At 43.1% G+C, this 19,472-nt stretch overlaps 1 protein-coding gene across 3 annotated transcripts in view; it reads right to left on the reverse strand.

The window, feature by feature from the left end:
• The window catches only part of PDE1C (phosphodiesterase 1C), a 355,641-nt gene that overhangs the window by 45,274 nt on the left and 290,895 nt on the right, over positions 1–19,472 (reverse strand). For all 3 annotated transcript variants that reach the window (XM_060247618.1, XM_060247620.1, XM_060247621.1), the window contains 5 exons: positions 18,647–18,747; positions 16,536–16,664; positions 11,857–11,958; positions 7,206–7,326; positions 1,690–1,771 (listed from right to left, as the gene is read on the reverse strand). In XM_060247618.1, the coding sequence (XP_060103601.1) occupies positions 1,690–1,771; positions 7,206–7,326; positions 11,857–11,958; positions 16,536–16,664; positions 18,647–18,747 (535 nt within the window). The remainder of the gene's footprint in view (positions 1–1,689; positions 1,772–7,205; positions 7,327–11,856; positions 11,959–16,535; positions 16,665–18,646; positions 18,748–19,472) is intronic.

Raw genomic sequence — 19,472 nt, forward strand, 5'->3', positions numbered from 1 at the left:
ATTTGTATACCATCTCTCCCCGGAGATCCGGGGAGATGGTCTCAAAGTAAAAACTAGGGGTGTGCAAAAAAAAAAATCTCATAAAATCTGGATTTGGGGTTATTTGGGGACAAGATATTCAGGAGGGCTGAATACCCCCAAATACCAGACTCAGCTATTCCCGAATATATGGGAGATATTCGACTATTCCCAAATACACGGCTCCATTATACCCTATGGGCCATTGAAGTCAATGGCAAAATAAGATATAATGAATTGTACCAGGGGGGAGACTGTTTGAAGTAGAGACTCCAAATTTGGAGGATGGGTGTGGGAGCCTCTCCTCAACAGAATTTCCATGTTTCAAAAAGATTGGACCAGGGGGTCCAATTCTAGGGGCACCCAAAGAAGGTGCCCCTTTCCCACCATTATTTCCTAAAGGCCATTGAAGTCAATGGCAAAATAGGGTACAATGAATGGCAGCTGGGGGCAGGGGGTTTGAGGGAGAGACCCCAAATTTGCAGGACAGCTGCAGGAGTCTCTCCCCCTCAGAATCTCCATGTTTCAAAAAGATTGAACCAGGGAGTCCAATTCTAGGGGTGCCCAAAATTGACCCTTTCCTGCTACAGTGGGAAAAAAGCATTCACTTTTCTCACTGTAATAACAGTGAAAAAAGTGACTTTGGGGAGGAAATGGTTTGAGGGAAAGGTCCCAAAATTGCAAGGCTGCTTCACCCCTCCTCCACAAAACTCCAAAGTTCCAGAAAGATTGGAACTGGCAGTCCAATTTCTAGGGGCACCCGAAGAGGGCCCTTTTCCCCAATGGGGGTAAAAAAAAAAAATTCCACTGTAATCACTGTCAGAAAAGTGAGGGGCAGGGAGTTTGAGGGACAGGCATCAAATTTGCAGGGCAGCTTCAGGTTCCTCTCCCCACCAGAACCACCATGTTCCAAAAAGATTGTGCCAGGGGTTCCTATCCTAGGAGCACCCAAAGAGTGCAGCAATCAGATTCTCCTAGATAATCTCTGCCGTGGAAAGTCAACTGTGGTGAGGGTGCTTGCTTGCAGCAGGTCAAGGCCAGTGTTAAAGGATTCCCCACAGGTGTTTGTTCTGTAGTCTGTGCGACTGCTTTGCATGCAGAAAGTCCAGGCCCCAGCTCTACTGCTTGGCACTAGTGCTGATTCTGTGCTGCAGTCCCTGCAGAAAGCCTCCACCCCAGTTTGTAAAATAGAGAGATTCTCTAATTTGAAGGAAGGTCCTGTGTATTGCACTGCCACTGCCACAGTGGCACTTGTTCTGCTGGGCACATAGCACCATTATGCTCCTTGCATAACCATCTCCTTGCATAACCAAATGCACACCCCCTAGTAAAAACACCACCACATTAAAATCATTAAAATAACAACAGCCATAAAATTTATCAATATTAATAAGCAGTCATAAAAATGAGCCACGCACATGCCAGGGGGTATAAAAACTGCATTAAACAATATTCAGTATCTTAAAATGGTAGCCATAAATGACCATCAGCCTGGAAGCAGTTGCAGACCATAAAAACAACACTAAAAAGATTTACTCGGAGGAAAACTAATAATTGTCGCTGAACCATCATTGGTGTACATTTATGTTACATACAAAATAGCAGCTGTCTATGAAGGAACATTCCCCTCTCTCCCCCTGCTGTGAAGTTAATTTTATTCGATATACCTACCTACTTGAGACTGAGGAACCATAGTGGATTTGCGATCACACAATGGGGAGAAAGGAAGCCCTAATTCTGCTTCTTTGTCACCCTGGGGAGTAAAAAGGATAAGCAGGTTAGGGCAGAGCAAGAATGCAGGCCATGTTTCCTCCACTAGCAAAGAAAACATTTCCTGCTGTAGTTTGAATCCAGTAAACATTACCTTATATTGTCCAGAGCAATGTTTAACTGATGTTATTTATCTCCATGCCATAAAAAGATTCTTCTATTTATGTTCACATATTAAGCCTCCATTAAAAAGGACAGAATATTTTTTTTTCTTCTTCTAGCTGTTGGCAATTTTTTTCAGCATTCAAAATACTAATTTTTATGGGGTTTCTATAATTTTAGTCCAAATGATCAGGAACAGCGCAGTTATGCTCTTGTGCAACATTTATACAGAAAGAGAGAGAATGAACCCTTCAAAGCTAGTCCTTTGTGTGGCAGAACAAGACACACACACAATACAAACCTAACAAAACAAGTAATTTATTTCTATTATTTGGGGTTTCCATTTTGCTACAGAGGACTTTGCGTTTCTTAAAATCCCTGAATCATGGGAGGATCTTAGAAGTATATATCTATGTAACTAAAAAATTTCCCTCTGATATTTTTGAATGCTGGGAAAAAACAGGCGGGGGGGGGGAATAACTGCCCTCCCAAATGTGAAGCCCTTTTATGCTGCTCCCTGAATTTCTCACAGACGAGGAGGGATTTGATGTGGATAAGTGCCCTAGTGAGATTTTGCAGTCATCTTGACAAATAACCATCGAAAAACATGTCCAATTTATGGAAAACAGTCATTGTGAAGAAATAAGAAAACTGAAATTATCTCTACGGTATGCCAGCTACTGAAAGTGTGTGAATTGAAAAGGTGACAAAAATCCTTTTAAAACGTAGAAGAATTTCTGCAACATTACTCATAAAACATATGAACAGGGGGAAATATACATACTTCAGTGTCTCCTGTGACAGCTGGGCTTTTTTTTGTTGTTGTTGTTAAGCAGGAATACACAGGAATGCAGTTCCAGCTAGCTCGGCATCAGGGGTGTGGCCTAATATGCAAATGAGTTCCTGCTGGGCTTTTTCTACAAAGAAGGCCCTGTGTGAGGCAATGGTGACATCCGGAGGTGTGGCCTAATATGTGCGAAAGGCTATGTCTGGATGTTATGGTGGCTCTTGTAAGGGAACATTATTAAATGTAGTTCTCGATGTAACATTTCCATATCTGCAACTTCATGGTGTAACAATAAAAATCTCACTCTGGTTGCTGATTTTTCATTGGACCTGATGAAGTTTAGCTTTGAAGCATGAAACAATAGTTAGCCTAAAGTAAGCATGTGCCTGCCTGTCTGTCTATCTATATATCTATCAAAAGCATCTCAGAGGTCCACCCCTGGAAAGAAGTGATCTAAAATGAAAATGGCAGATGGCTGAACACATCTCTCTAATAAAATAATGCATTAAAATCTGTAATTAAAGGGCTGCTGCTTAGTCAGCTGAAGCTCCCTATAGACTGGCATCAAGCGGGAGGGATGCCATGCACTCAATGGGATTAAGTCAAGGCAAAGCCATTTTATTAGACATACACACAAACCACCATCTGTATCTTATCTGATGAACAGTTGGACCATATACAAATTATCCACTATATTAATTAATTAATTGGTTCTGCATAACTGAATGAATGTTTTCCTCTAGATGACAGTGCTTCGACAGGCCTTGAATAATAAAGTCAGGTGGACGTATAAAAGGTGTGTTGTGCACCATGATGTTTGAAAGTTCAGTAGCAGAGGACTTGTTTATCCATGTCAAGCTCTGGTGATTGTTGTTCTAAGATTTTATAAAATATTATCTTCAAAAACTGGATATCCCTTGGTGTTTCTTGCTGATGACCTTGAGTTGCCACACTCAGCAATGGAGAGCCAATTTTGTGTCGTGGTTAAGTGTGAGGACTGGGAGAACCGGGTTTGATTCCCCACTCTTTCACTTGCAGCTGCCGGAATGGCCTTGAGTCAGCCATAGCTCTTATAGGAGTTGTCCTTGAAAGGGCAGTGTGCTGTAAGAGTTCTCTCAGCCCCATCTACCTCACAGGTGGGAGGGAGGTAAAGGAGATTGTGACCACTCTGAGATTCTGAGATTCAGAGTATAGGATGGGATATAAATCCAATATCATCTTCATCTTCTTCTTCTTCTTGATAACCTCTTGCATTAATCACTTTAATGTACTCTGTTCAGGATGTTCTGAAGATATTCTGGAAGATTCAGGTAGCACAGTATGGGACAGACCAAGTTTGGCTTCAAGGAAACCATTAAACCCAAATTGGCCTATTTGCATTAGCTGCTTGCAGCAAGGCCCTGTTCAAAGTTAACTGTGACCCTAAAAGCCTCTGTGGGTATTAATTCAGTTACACAAGCCTCCCTATTTTTTAAGAAGGGGTTAAATTTACTAGACCAGGAAAGTGCAAAAAATAAAAATGAAACATTCATGGGAGACTTCTCACAATGACCTATCAGGAGTCATAAGGAAAGTGCCACTAAATACTTTTCATTGTTCTACTGGCCTATAATCTGATGATGATGATGATGATGATGATGATGATGATGATGATGATGATAACAATAATAATAATAATAATAATAATAATAATAATAATAATAATAATAATAATAGATTTTATTTGTATCCCGCCCTCCCAGCCTAGGCGGCTAACAACATTTTATACATTTACAATTAATAGATAAAAACTTTGAATTTAACAATTAAAAATTAAACATATAAAAAACAGTTAATAGATTTAAAATACATCATTTAAGTTAATTTAAATTTAAATTTATCTGGCAGTAGTAATGGTTAGTTCTGTGACACTGATTCTGCCAGTTTATCATGAAGATGGTTTTAGGAGAGTAGCCATGTCAGTCTTTAGCAGAAGAGCTAGATTCAAGTCCAGCAGCACCATAATGACTAACAAGATGTTCATGGTATAAGCTTTCATGAGTCAAAGCTGAGGAAGGGAGCTTTGACTCACGGGTCCATTACATATGCACAGTTCACTGCAGATTTGCAGAGCTGTAAACTTTTAATCTTGACTTCAGATTCTGTGCCATTCTTTTTCCTCCAGCGTATTTGTTCTGCGGCTACAATTAAAACCCCACACTTTTCTAAATCAAGGTGGAACATCCCTTGTGACGTGTTGGGGATGGCACCCATTTTTTTAATTTACGCAATTTCCCTGTCACAGCTGTGCAGTAGCATCCAGCAAGCGCCTTACGTTTAAATCCTTGTGGTTCAAGGTTTATGAATGCATTTTAATGTTAGTTTGTTGAATGAAATGGAACTGAAAGGAAGGCAGGCAAGGGGAGAGAAAACTCAGTGTTGAAACTGACCAGACTTTTATTTTTGAAACTGACAAGCAGCAGTGAAGCACCATTTTCCATATTGCCAAGCGCTAGGGGATTGCATGGTAGAACCCACTGATACTGACATTGCAAGCTGTGATCATTGCAAAAATGTGTGTGTGCACACTGCACATGTGTGCCTGTGCAAAGTTGACTGCAACACCACCAGGCTTTACACAGGGCTGCAATTTGCATGGGGGAGGAGTTCTCTGAAGAAGTTCCAAAGAGCTTTTTTTAGTCTTGTCCCACTAATTTGGAAAAAAAAAAACATGGGGGAGAGTATTTTTACAGATGCCTAGGGCTTTTTTTTAGCAGGAACGCGCAGGAACACAGTTCCGGCTGGCTTTGTGTCAGGGGGTGTGGCCTAATATGCAAATGAGTCCCTGCTGAGCTTTTTATACAAAAAAGTTCTGTGTGAAACAATGGTGACATCAGAGGGTATGGCCTAATATGCAAATGAGTTCCTGTTGGGCCTTTTCTACAAACAAAGCCCTGTGGATGCCCTAGCACAGCTGCATAATAATGCTAATTTCGTGCCCTTCCTTGCAAATCTGTGCATGATTCTCTAATTTGCACACAGGTTGTGAACTTGGAAGTTTTTCAGGGCCTCAGCCACAATTTTAACGTTAGGCTTCTGGAGACTGTCAAAATGGTTTCCCACCCAACTTTGTTCACTAAAGCATGAAAGGGGAAAATGCTTTAGGCTTCCCCTCCCAGTGTCTCTCTTTAAATCTCATGTCAATTTTATTCCGTGCTGACAATCTCCCTATTTTGTTTGCATGCAGCATTGAAATCCCCCCCTTTTTTTTTTGCACGAAGGATGCTGCCATTTGCCTCCTCACCAATCCCCCTTTCAAGTCCATAGCATCAGGGAACTCAATGTCACACAGCTCCCTTTAAACATCCCTCCATCATTAAAAATTTTTATTCAGCAATCCAAGACTAGTGATCATCTCATATGGCTAGACTTACACAGCTTGTCAAAAAAAAAATTAAAATGAGGAGAAAATGGAACTTGTGCACTGATTAAGGGGGGAGGATGGCAAAAGGTGTAGAATGACCCAATGTGAGAAGGGGAGTGACCTTCAAAGGTTAGCAAAAAGGTGGGAGGAAATCCAAGGGAATCTGTATGCTTTTAAATTACCTTCAGCCTGGAGGCAAAACAAGGGGGAAATCAGCACAAAAGCACACTCAGAAAACATGGGGAAATAGTGACCTGAGTGCTGAAGGGAGTAAAATCAATGCAGAATAACAAAGAAAACCTGGCAGATCCTGAAGTGTCATATGCACAGAGAAAGCGAGAGAAAACACTCGTGCATAATAGGCCTCAAAAGTTTATACCCTGAAAATCTTGTTTGTTTCTAAGGTGCTACTGGGCTTGAATCATGAAGATGGTTATGCTGGTTGGTGATGAAGAAGGATGGGGGAAACTACTCTGGAGGAGTGTATGCATCATCCCCAGATACTTCACATAGAGCTTTTTCCCACACAGCTTACCACGGAGCGAAGTCCCTCCTCACTGCGCAGCATCTGCTCGGATTTCCCACCAACTGCTCCGCGGAAGCAAGAAGTGCCGGGCCTTTTGCATCACAAATGTAAATCGCTAAAACCCAGTTTACTTTAGCGACGCAAAAGCCGCGGATCTTCCTGCTTCTGCAGAGCAGTTGGTGGGAAATTCGAGCAGACGCTGCATGGTGAGGAGGGACTTCGCTCCGCGGTAAGCTGTGTGGGAAAAAGCTCATAGTCTCCAGTCAATAAAGGCAGTACAACTCCACATAATGTAATCAGTATTTCAGATACTACCATGCATAAAAGTGGAGTATTGCTCTAGTATTGAGGGGGAGGGAATCATGTACTTGTTTGCATGCAGCCCTGAGCCCACTCTGGTGGAGAGCATGGGATATAAGTTAAATGAAAATAAATAAATAAAATGTACCTTTATTGTACTTTTCCTAGTGTTTGACTCTTTTCTGAAAACTTAAAAGGGAGAAAGCCTGTAGGGAATTGTCACTGCACCTTTCCTTTGCAACCACTTTATCATTCTGTCCACATAAGTGCAAAGCCATTTGTCAAGTTGTCCTACTTACCTGTCTGAAGAACTCCTCTAGTAGTGACATGGTCCAGCGATGATGGAGATCCCATGCCTTGGCGGGATGACTGATATCTGCAGTATGCAACATCAGTGATAAGGCTTTCGGTTTGTCAATTCTGCAAGCCCAAACAATGGAACAAGTTAATTGTCCACATCGTTAGATTGGAAAGAGACAGCTCAGCAATGAAATGGGCTATCATAACCTTTTGAGACTGAGACCGACTTGAGTTTTTAGAGAGCTTGATAGCTACAAAAATTAATCTAACCTCCTTGATGGAAATGGGAGTCACTCCAGAGTGTTAAAACAGGGTGTGGAGACAGAGTTTGGACCATTTACTTTGCTAGATTTTGTATATACGGACAAACAAGTCTGGGTGCGATATTCTTTGTCTGAGCTGCTCCCTGTGTTTTGCAAATGTAAGGGAACTGGGAAAGTGAGTGAAAAAACTGGCTGGATCCAATCATGGTAGGCTTGCCAATCCCCAGATCATTGTCTTCTGTCCGTGTGACTTTTTTCTGTTGCTCAATCCCCAGATCCCAGCAGGGGTTATCTTGGTTTGGCAGGCTCTTTCCCACCACCAGTCAGCTGGCTGGTGGGGAGAAGCCCTGCCCCAACAGCCGCCATGTGCCTTCAAACCTCTGAAAAAGATGCTGGGAACAGTTTGCTCTTTGAAAGGGGTGTGTGTGCCTTTAAATCTTCAGCTAGGCTGAATGAGGGTGGGGTGAGCCTGCAAAACAAAGTGGGAAGGAGGAAGGGAAACAGCCCAGCCCCTCCATTTCTTGTTTGCAGAGTAAATTGGTGAGTAAATTGCTCCAGTGAGACCACAAAGTGTGTGCTTCCAAAAGGTGTTTATTTTGGCTGCTTTGTGTGTGTGTGTGTAAGAGAAAGAGAGTGGAAGTGCAGTCAGCTGCTGGGAAAATGAAGACTGTATTCAGGGGAACTGCACTGCTGCATTTTATTTATTTATTTTAGGGAATGGGAAAGTCTCTTGGCTCCACCCCCAAAGTCTCCTGGCCCCATCCCCAAAGTCCCCAGGTATTTTGTGAGTTAGACTTGGCAACCCTAAACCATGTGTTTATGTTCACACAAACAGCATGATGCTGATTTGATCCTATTCATGTATCTGTCTTTTAGTGTGTCCCAACTGGGTTGGGAGGAACACAGGTTTGCAAATATTTCATATAAATAAATAAAACAGGGTGCATTTACACCATTTTTAAACCAAGTAAGGTTTTCTGCAAAGAAATGCTGAGAATTATAGTTTGTAATGCTTAGTTCAGATGTCATTGTGAACCGGTTTGGTGATTATTTACTGTCAGAGGATGTAGTCATGGCCGCAGCTTTAAAAATGGATGAGACAGATTCATGGAGGATAGGTCTATCAGTGACTACTAGCCATGGAAATTAAAGGGAACCTCCATATTTAAAGGCAGTAAACATCTGAATACCAGCATCAAGAGGAAATATCAGAAGCCTTGGCCTCAATGAACTGTTGTTGGACCTCAAGAGGAACTGCTTGGCTACTGTGTGAGACAGAGTACTGGACTAGATGGACCACTGATCTGATTGGTCAGAGCTCTTCTTACGTTCTTATCATGTGCTTCCTCCTCCCATCATGTGTTCCAGATCTCTCCCTTGTCTCATTGGTTTGAGAGAACTATCGTTTACAGTGATGTCTGACCTGGTCAAACTATGTAACTACAAATCAATAATGGATGGTTTTCAGTGACCATAGCTTGCCTGATTCAGACATCACAGCAATATAGTTATTGTACGCAGGAAAGCTCGGGAGGGAATGAGAGCATGTCAGAAGGACAGGAGTGTGTGTGCAAGCACAAAGCCTGTTCACCTTAATGTTTGGTGGGGTGCAGAAATTATTAACAAATCACTGAGCTACCTTTTTCAGGGCTCTTTTGGAGGACAATATTAGTTGAACCAATCTAGGCTGGCAATATAAGAAGCAGTAGTGGTATAAGCAGCAGCAGCAGTAAAGTTTATTGTATGTGGCCATTGGCCATTACAAGTTATAACATATTAAAATTTAAAAACACAACATCCGTCTTTAAGTATTCACTTACGCACTCATAGATACTAATTATTTAATTTTAAAAAGAATACAAACATCCATCTCCAACTCCAAAGGTTCCCAAGCAGGTTCGAGAAATACAAGTTATGTATCAAGAAGTTGCATTTCATGTAGCTGCTTTTCACCTTTGCTCTGACTTTCCTAACTGCTAATGGGAAAAGTGCTGCCTTGTTAGAAACAAAGGGGGCAATATAAGTAAGCAGAACTTGAATTACTTCTACAGTTAAAAAAAACCAAGGTGATCCTGAGGTGTCATATGCATAGTCAGGATCTCCTTCCACAAGTGACATCCCACCTCAGCTGATATCTAACTACAAGCAGGCTCTTAACAGAGGTGTTGATGTGTCAGTTTTGACCGTTAGCTTCGCGCTTTGATTTTGCATTTGTCTCCTCTAACACGTTCTCTATAACAACGTCAGCCATTTTCTAGCATAACCTTCAGTCACACACGGTTAAGAATCTTAGTATTTCTATACTCATTTCATTTCCAGCCTTCCTTCTATCATGGTATTCAAGGTGGTATTTATAACTTCACCATGCCCCCCCCCCCCTCTCTGTGAAGGACAAAGTGTTCTTCTCTGAAGTGGATGACAGAAAAAGATCAGGTGGTCATAAAAAGGACTCCTGCTGTGTGTGCTAAACATGCTTTTGGATGTGATAATGACAGAGGTGGAAAGTACAGCAGGTCCAGTGTGGGGATGCTTGTACAACTTCACTTAAGGGATCTGTCAGAGCACAATTCAGATGAGACACAGAAGAACAGAAAGCACAAGATTATTTGCAGTTCCTGCTGTTCTCCTCATGTCTGAATCTGATCTGATAACAAAAATGCAACGTAAAGCGTCTAAACCAGGCACCTCTATAAAATTCTGTGGTGGTGATGGTAAAATGAATCTTGTTTCAGTGGAAAATGGGAATAAGTGGAAATGGAATAAGACTAGAGATGTCCTCATTAGGGTCTAGTCTAGCGGCTTTGGATTTGGGCAAGCTGGTTAAATTCCAGAATGGAACAAGAAGCTGTTGTGGCCCACTTTTCCAAGTTATGATGCGTAACATTTGTGGCATAGAATCAGTAGTCAAGAGAAGACAAGCAGCTTCAGACAAGTTCATAGCATCTCAGCAAGACTGGTCTGATGAATATATAAAGCCCCCTTGCAATGGGTCAGAACATTGGTCTATCTAACTCATTGTCTACTCTGACAACAGCAGTAAGTCTCCGGTGGAGAAAGACTTTTCCCACTGCTGCTGCTAAATGGAGATGACAGTGACTGGACCATGGGAAGTTCAGTATAGACAATGTATGCTCCATCACAGTCCTGTCACTAAGCCACAACATCATGCTGCTCTAACTTGGCATTATGCTTTGAGTTTCTACAATGATTTTTCAAGTTCTGTCCCTCCATTCTGAGACCTCTCAAGGACTATCCTCCTGAGGCACCAGAAAGGTATATTCTACAATGAAAGGTAAGGTTCCTCAAAGACTACCTTTTCCAACTAGGAACTAGCTCACAGATCTCAATGCAAATGCTGCATGTCCTAATGGGGTTGGGCAGGGTGTTCTTGCCCCTAATTTCCCCAAGAACCACCTGCAACTACTAAGCAGGAATATTGCAGCAAGTGCATTCTTGGAAGACAGGAAACAACTTCTTTCTTTCTCTTCTGTATCAATGCTATCTAATCTGAAGCTAGGCATTGTCTTTCCACACTGGGAAGGAACACATCTGAGGTCTTTAACCCTCAAGTTCTCTTTGCCATATACACAAAGATCAAGGAATCAAGGCCACAGGTTGGGAGATAAGATTTCCTGCCTTGGCCCTATCCATAGTTGACCAATAGTCTGATAAAGATTAGTTTCCTTTGACCAATGCTACACTGTTTTAACAGAGAAAGTGGCATGGTATAGCCCAGGGGTGGCCAAACTGTGGCTTTGAAGTCACATGTGGCTCTTTCGCACATATTGTGGGACTCTTAAAGCCCCCAACACCCCATCAGTCAGCTTGGAGAAGGCATTTCTCTCTTTCAAACACTTCTCTGAGCCAAGCAAGCCATGGCTTGGAGAATACATGTTAAAGCTGCTTTCTTTCCACCTCTTCCTCCCTCCATCTATTTGTCATCCTTCCTTGCTTGCAGCTTTCAAACATCTGACATTTATTCTGCAAGGTTCTTACATTAAGCAAGTTTGGCCACCCCTGGTATAGGCTGATCTCAGAAACTAAGCAGGATCAGTACTTGGAAGGGAGACCACCAAGGAAGACTCTGCAAAGGAAGGCAATGACAATCCACCTCTGCTTCTCCTTTACCTTGAAAGCCCCTTGCTGGGGTCAGCTGAGACTTGACAGCAATTTACACATAACACACACTGTTTTGGACACTTTGTTCCTCTGGAACTAACTATTTGCGTGTGTGTGTGTGGATTCAATGACTGTGAACAGAAATAGGCACAGACATCAAAAATGCTGGGTCCCCCCCAGAGAGATATTTTTGCAGCTTGCTTAATGAAGTGGCAAAGTACCAGCTGTGATACAGCCCTGTGCTGCACAGTGTCACAAGGTGACTCACCCCTCTGGCTGCTGCAATGCGTTCTTCATGGCTTTGATTTGCTGGAAGTGACAGGACATATCTGTCGCCAGCACCATCTCAATCACCAGAGTCCTGAATTCCCTTTTGGGTAAAGATCAAATCAAGATAGGGGAGGGGAGGGAGACAAAGGGTCAGAAACATGTAAGAAACATATTCTTTTTGTCTGTCTATCTCCAGATTCTTTATGACATTCTCACTCTACACCCCAATGTGCGTCATTGAGCACTTCACATTATCGTTTTGTAGCATGGCTTAAGGGGAAGGGAGGCATATCAACGGCAAGTAGCAGACCTGGAATGAGCAAATGAAGTCAGCTGATGGGGCCTTGCTTCTGAAGAGATAACCTGCTGCTTCTCAGAAAATGGCATTGGAACAGCTCGTCTTCCATGAAACAAAGTTCCAACATTAACTGTGATGGAACCGCTTATTCTGACGGCATTCCAGACAACCAGATTCCGGTACTAACTACATAGCATTAGCCCACATCCTGACCCCTGAATCCATGGCCCCAGCAGACAGTACAGTGGTTGCTAACTCTCTATGCAAAGAGGACCCTATATTAGCCTGTCTCAATGTTTAAATTGAGCCACATTTCAAAATTTAAGGACTCTTAGGGACCCTATGGTATTTTCATGTCATTTTTGTTCCTCCAACCAACTTTTCCCTCTAAAGGATTTTTCAAGGTTTTTTGTGAAGTTATTGGATTTATATCCCGCCCTATACTCTGAAGCTCAGAGTGGTCACAATCTCCTTTACCTTCCCCTCCCCTCACAACAGACACCCTGTAAGGTAGGTGGGGCTGAGAGAGCTCTCGCAGCAGATGCCATTTCAATGACAACTCCTACAAGAGCTATGGCTGACCCAAGCAGCTGCAACTGGAGGAGTGGGTAATCAAACCTGGTTCTCCCAGATAAGAGTCCACGCACTTAACCACTACACCCAACTGGCTCTTTGTGCATCAATAAATCAGCATTGTACTTTCTACAGAAGAAGAGAGGAGGAGGAAGCAATTGGAATTATACTCCATCCTTCATTCAGAGTCTCAGAGCAGTTTACAGTCACCTTCCCTTCCTTTCCGCACAACAGACACCCTGTGAGGCAGGTGGAGCTGAGAGAGCTCTTGAGAGAACAGCTCTGCGAGAACTGTGACTGACCCAAGGTCACCCAGCTGGCTGCATGTGGAGGAGTGGGGAATCAAATCTGTTTCTCCAGATTAGAGTCCGCCATTCTTAACCATTACACCGAACATATACAAATTAGATACATGCATGTATAAGGACCATATTAACAATCAAAACAAGCATACATAAAATTTACAAAACAAACAGCAAAAAGCAAAAAATGTTTTTGATTTTTGCCATACCTCAGCCAAGAGCCATCAGGTGACATTTAATCCCCCTCCTTTTTTCCTTACAACAACCCTGTAAGGTAGGCTAGACTGTGAGATGGTGACTCATTTGAACTCACACACTCTGCAACCCAAAAGAGAGTTAACACCCTTCTAAACCCAACAGAAAGGGGTAACTCTGCCTAGCACTGCATTGCTCAAGACTGCCATTGCAGTGTGGACTCTGACCTCTCTGGTCCCGATCTTATACTTTAACCATTGTGCAATACTGGCTATTAGTGCTGGAGGAGCAAAATGGTTGACAAAACTACAAACAAATCTAAAAACAAAGCGGAATGGGGAATGTTCGCTCGTCCTCAGCTGACCGTAGCTGGGATAAAGGCCTTCTGCTCTGTTTCATTTCATCAAACTGCATGGAATGAGGCGCTGCCTTCCAAAACTGTCCAGAAATATCCATTGCTTCAAAATGCAGCAGCCAAACTTGATCAATTGAACTCCATTAATACAATTTCAAATATAATCATGAATAAAAGTGCCAAACGCATCTTGACCAGAGTTTCATTCAGCAGCCACAGTTTTACAAAGTTCAGACTCCCACAGTGACAAGAGCATCTTTTGGCAATATCAGAACATCAGTTCATCAGAAGAGCTGTGCTGGTCAAGGATCCCTCTACCTTGGCATCCAGATTTCAACAGCAGCCACCCAGGGGGTTTCATGGAATGCTGAAAGCTGGGTTCAGAAGTCACGAGCAGAGCTTTTGATGGACATATTCAGAAGTGAACATACGGCACTTTCCCAGCCACTAAATAACACATTTTCAATCCACTTCCAATGCACTTTGCAACTGTTTTACCTTGTGGAATGGCAAAGTCCACTTGCAAGTGTCCAAATAAGTGGATTGAAACGGCATTAGTGAAAGCGGCAATATGTCAAGAAGCTCCTGAACCCTTACCATGTTTATCTGTCTGCATTAGCAGCACAAGTCACAGGTTCTCTAATTAGCAAGATGGCTGCAGAAGCTGCACCATGCAGATGAGTGGGAGTATTTTATTCCAGCATATATGAAGGAGTTTTACAGGGTTATATAACAGATTGCTGAGCCAGGTTAATTTTCAGATGGGGATTATAAGAGTAACTACCTACAGCTGCTGAATAAGTTAGCAGTTGCAACACATTTGACGGTCTCATTCATGAATGTACATGTTTGAAATATTACCGAACAAAATTAGGAGCACTAATGTTTCAATAGGATTAGTTGAATGGAATCGTTTTTTGTGAATAACCCATTAGTTCAACTGTCTATGCAGATCCATCTTTTTCAGGCATAGCAATCCTGTTTGCTTGGATCTCAGATTCTGCTTTCTCATCTGTGCCATTCATTGGTTCTTTTATGTATTTACTTTCATTTATAGCCCACCAAAGAGGACTCAAAGAGGATTACATTGTTTACTGCTTCTCCATTTTTATCCTCACAACAGCCATCTGAGGTAGGCTAGGCAGATAGTACATGGAAACATTCTGGGGATTCAGTTGCCCCAAAGCCTTCCAAAAATTGTTATTCGCATCTAGCAATTCATAATATTTATCATTCTCTAGCACAAGTTACGGACCTTCCATGTGGAAAGTTTTGCTTAGTTGTACAATGCAAATTGCACTAATCTGTAGTATGCATATCCATTTATTTATTTCATTTGTACTCTGCCTTCCTCCCCAATAGGAACTCCAAACAGCTGACATCCTAGGGTTGCCAACCTCCAGGTGGGGCCTGGAAATATGGAATTACAGCCGATCTGCAGACCAAGATTATCAATCCCCCTGCAGGAAATGGCAGCTTTGGAGGGTATAGTATACCATAGTCTAAGAGAAACCAGAGTCCTAGAGTGATATCACACCCCTGCTGAGCAGTTTCCCCTTCCCAGATTTATAGGGTTGCCAAGTCCCCTCCAGTCTCTCTCCATAGAGTTTTCCCAGAAATGCCTAGAGCAGGTGTTGTGCGCCGGCACCAGCGCGATGATGTCACTACCGGGTGACATCACCGTGTCAACGACGTTGGAGAAGGTTCCCCCTGCCAGCCCAATGTGAGCCGGCAGGTTAAAAACCTCCCGGGCAGGGGAACCCCTGCCCAGAATGGGGGCTTGGCAGCCCTATAGATTTACCCTCCCCATGCAACACCCCTAAATCTCCAGGAATTTCCCACCCCAGAGTTGGAAAACCCTACGTCTCCATTTTATAACACTCCTCTGAGGTAGGTTAAACTGAGAGCAAGCTTCTTTGACAGAACAGGGCTTTAGGCCTCCAGATCCCCCAGATCCTAGTCTGGGTCTCCCAGACACCATTCAGTAGCACTTTGTTGATCCAACTGCAGCACTTGCACTGTTATAGAAAATTACAATGGCATATTCTTAACATGATTGGTAGCACCACTGGTAGCCTTCATCACCTGTTGAATACCATGTGTGCCTTTGGTTATCCGGCCCCCTCCCGGCTGGCCTCACCAGCGGCTAAGGCCGGGGGCCATTATTGTCTCCCCAGAAGGATGGGAAGCTAATGCAACCTTCCCGCCCATTCGGGGATCGGCAGAGGGAGGGGCGCTGGGGGCTTATATAGCCCTAGCCCCGCCCAAGAGCACTCAGTGCTCTTTTAGTTCTCGGCCCTCCCTCCCACCATCTAATAGTGCAGGCTTTGCCAGATGCCGTTTTTTTCAGGGCCAGGTAGGAATTTTTTCACCCCCCCAAAATTGACCTGGTTTTAGGTTGTTTTTTGCCTACTTTGCACTGTTTGTCACGATTGAGTTATAGTAGTTGAGTTTGTTATTTGGTCACTAGCAGAAGTTAGGTGGGGCATTTCACATATTGGTGAGCACCCCGGGGTCCTCCCCCATTTGGGGCATAAGGAAGCCTGATTGGTAGCTGGACTGTACGGCTCTCTGTCGTGAGAGCTGGCCCTTGGGTGCCCCCGCCTTGCAGGGCTCCTTTGGTAAGGAGGCCAGGCAAGGGAGGGTGATCCTGACTCGGCTGCCTGGCAGTAGCCGTGGGAACGACTCATGTAAGGGGCAGGGTGGCTCGCCCTCTACAGGACTAGGCAGGGTAGGGCAATACCCTGGGCTGGTCCTGTCGTTGGCTGCCCCACGCCATTAAAAGTTGGATTTATACCCAACTCTTGTGTGTGCCTCTTTATTCTGACTGGGGGGGAGCAATCTGCCACTCCAGCATTCTGATCCTCTCGACACCAAAGACCCTCTCACTGATCAGTCGATTGGGGAGTACACGTGCAGCAATCATGCTGCTTGACACCAGCAAGGACTCTTACCTCCAATCATCCTTGGAGAGGTTAGACAGAATGTTCATCTCTTCATCATCTTGCAAAAGGCGAAAAGCTGCACTCAGGTGATGATTTTCCAGCACAGACCGGTCATTATAAAGAATGGCTGTATCTGACCTATATATACAGTGAAAGACTCCTTATCAATATACATGAATGCTGATGTCCCCTCCCATCCCCAACTCCAGAAAGAACTTTCCCATTAAAAATGCATCAAGAATCTGCTTGGCATTACTAATATTATAAAACATTCTCCTCAAGTGTCTATTTCTACTCCTTATGTTGTTATTCAGCCTGACCTGGATAGTTCAGGTTAGTTCAGTCTCATCTGATCTTGGAAGCCAAGCAGGGTCAGCCCTGGTTAATATTTGAATGGGGGACCTCCAAGAACTACCAGGGTTGTGACAGAAAGGCAGGCAAACGCAACCAACCTCTGAACACCTCATGCCTTGAAAACCCTATGGAGGCACTGTAAGTGAACTGATGGCACTTTTTGCCACCACCATGTTCTTATTCATGTGTGCAGGGCTGGCCCTGCCACTAGGCAAACTAGGCAACTGTCTTGGGTGCTGGTCCTCTAGGGGCACCATATTGGGAGCCCCCATGTGACTCAGTGGCATTATCAGTGGGGAGGGTGCTAGAAGTTAGCCTTGCCAAGGTTGCCACACAGTCCAGGGCTGGCCCTGCATGTGGGTGTATGGGGGGGGGGCGGAGTTTGTTCTTCCCTTTTTTACTATTAGCCAGTCAGATGCTCCATGGGCCAGATCAAATTTTAGTCTGTCCGTGTGGAAAAAACAGCAGGGAATAACTTTGTCAAGTGCTCATCTTAGCCATCATTCCAATTGTCCACAGTTTTGGGGGGCTTTCATTTGGACCAGGCAATGTTTCAACTGCCCCTGCACAAATACTGATTCTTCCTCACTCTCTCACACATACTCCTGCTCCCTTCACTGAATAAAAAGGGACCTAGGTTTGAGAAGACACGCTTAGGATTGGACACACACAATTATTTTTTTCATGCTTGGAGGGAACCATGAGCTTTGGTTCACAACATCCTATCCATAACAAAAGAGATCTGAAAGAATCAACTTTCCCAAACTTGTGATCTGGGCACAGTCCAGGATTCCCTTCCTATGGGAAATTTTTCCTAAAAATGGATTAGTGTCCAAGATAAGGCCAGAATGAGATACACACAGCTTCTACCAGAAACAACAGCTATAAATTAGTTCTGCTCTGTAACAACTGATAAGTTATGCATGCCATGATATCTTAATGTTCTGGGTTTCTCTATCACCTTCTGGCAATGGCAATGTTTGGGGATAGGTTGAACATTAGTGAAAGGACAGGAGCAGGGCTTTTTTTTGTACCAGGTATATTAGGCTACACACCCCTGATGCAGCCAATCCCCCAAGAGCTTACAGGGCCTAATATGCAAAGGAGTTCCTGCTACAAAAAAAGCCTAGACAGGAGTAAGCTGGTGACACTGCAAGTATTTTTTAAAAAATTAATAAACTATATTTTAACAAATAAAGTTTACAATCATATAACAGTAAGGAGCATATATACTGTAATGTCAAGTTCTGCTCTAAGTATCTGAGGTGGGGTTTTATTTTTATGTTTTTAAGGACTTATTGAGATGCAATAGTTACCATGAAAAACCTCTGAACTGGTAACACTATTTCCCTTTAAATACCATATTTACCAGAAAGGAAGATGACACTGGTAAAAATGTACACAAACGGGTTTTGATTACTGTATATAACTCAGTTGTACAAGAATTTAAGACCACCCTCACTTTTTCTCAGGATAGCACATGTGGTCAGTAAATAGATGAATTCAATATTTGGTTACTAGAAACCAAAGTTTGCTAAATTCAAAGAAATTCACATATCTGAAACTGCCAAAGTCGAATTTGTAATCCACAATAAATACTGATAATTGATTAAGTATGAAATTGGGAGGCCATATTAGAACTGTCAGAAGCAAGATCCCAGGCCTGTTAGGAAGGAGGCCATGTATTTAGCACTTCATTTTCAAGCACACAGGTTCCCTTCTCCACCCCTTTTTGTTCCATTATTGATCATTCTGGATGATCTCACCGAGTCTGAATATGAAAGTTGTTGGTGGTTCCAGTGTGCTCGTAGTCATGGATGGCAGCAGCAAAGATCATCGCAAAGATTTCCAGCTCGGTCAACCAGTGCTGAAACAAAGAGCAGTCAGAGAACACATCATTTTCACAAACATTAGCAGGAGTTTTGCTTTGCATGGAAAGCACTTAGCTTAAGCAAAAATACATCACACAGCACTGCATTTTCACTCTCTAGACACCTTCTATTTTGATTCAAGAAAAGATATGTGGAACATAAGAAGCTGCCTTAGAGCATCAAGTCACTGGTCCAGCGAGCTCATTATGATCTGTTCTGGCAGCTGCCCTCCAAGGTCTCGGGTAGAAGCGTCTGCCAACCTCGCCACCAGAGATCCTTTTAACTAGAGGTGCTGGAGAATGAATTTCAGATTTTCAGCATTCAAATCATATTCTGTCTCTGGAGCCACAGCTCCCATAGTCAAAGACAGAGTTGAAATATTCCTTTTCTGGAAGGCAACCTGGTTTAGAACAGGATAACAGGTGAAAAAATAAACATGTACGAAAGATAATGAATGTTGAAGGGCAGCAACAATAGCAAATAAATTATCATACAAAAATAAGGGAACGAGAGAGAGAGGGAGACAGAGGGAGAGAAGCCAACCATGAATTAGTATTTTTTGCAAGGATTTCATGGACAGGAAGATTTAATTATCCACCCAAGCCATTTGAATTGAAGTAAAGGAGTCACTGTTTATATGGAGATGAAAAAAGGTAAAGTTAGCCCCCTGTGCAAGCACCAGTCATTTCCAAATCTGGGGTGACGTTGCTTTCGTTTCATG

Source organism: Heteronotia binoei, chromosome 10, assembly GCF_032191835.1.
Source record: "Heteronotia binoei isolate CCM8104 ecotype False Entrance Well chromosome 10, APGP_CSIRO_Hbin_v1, whole genome shotgun sequence".
Taxonomy (NCBI): Eukaryota; Metazoa; Chordata; class Lepidosauria; order Squamata; family Gekkonidae; genus Heteronotia; species Heteronotia binoei.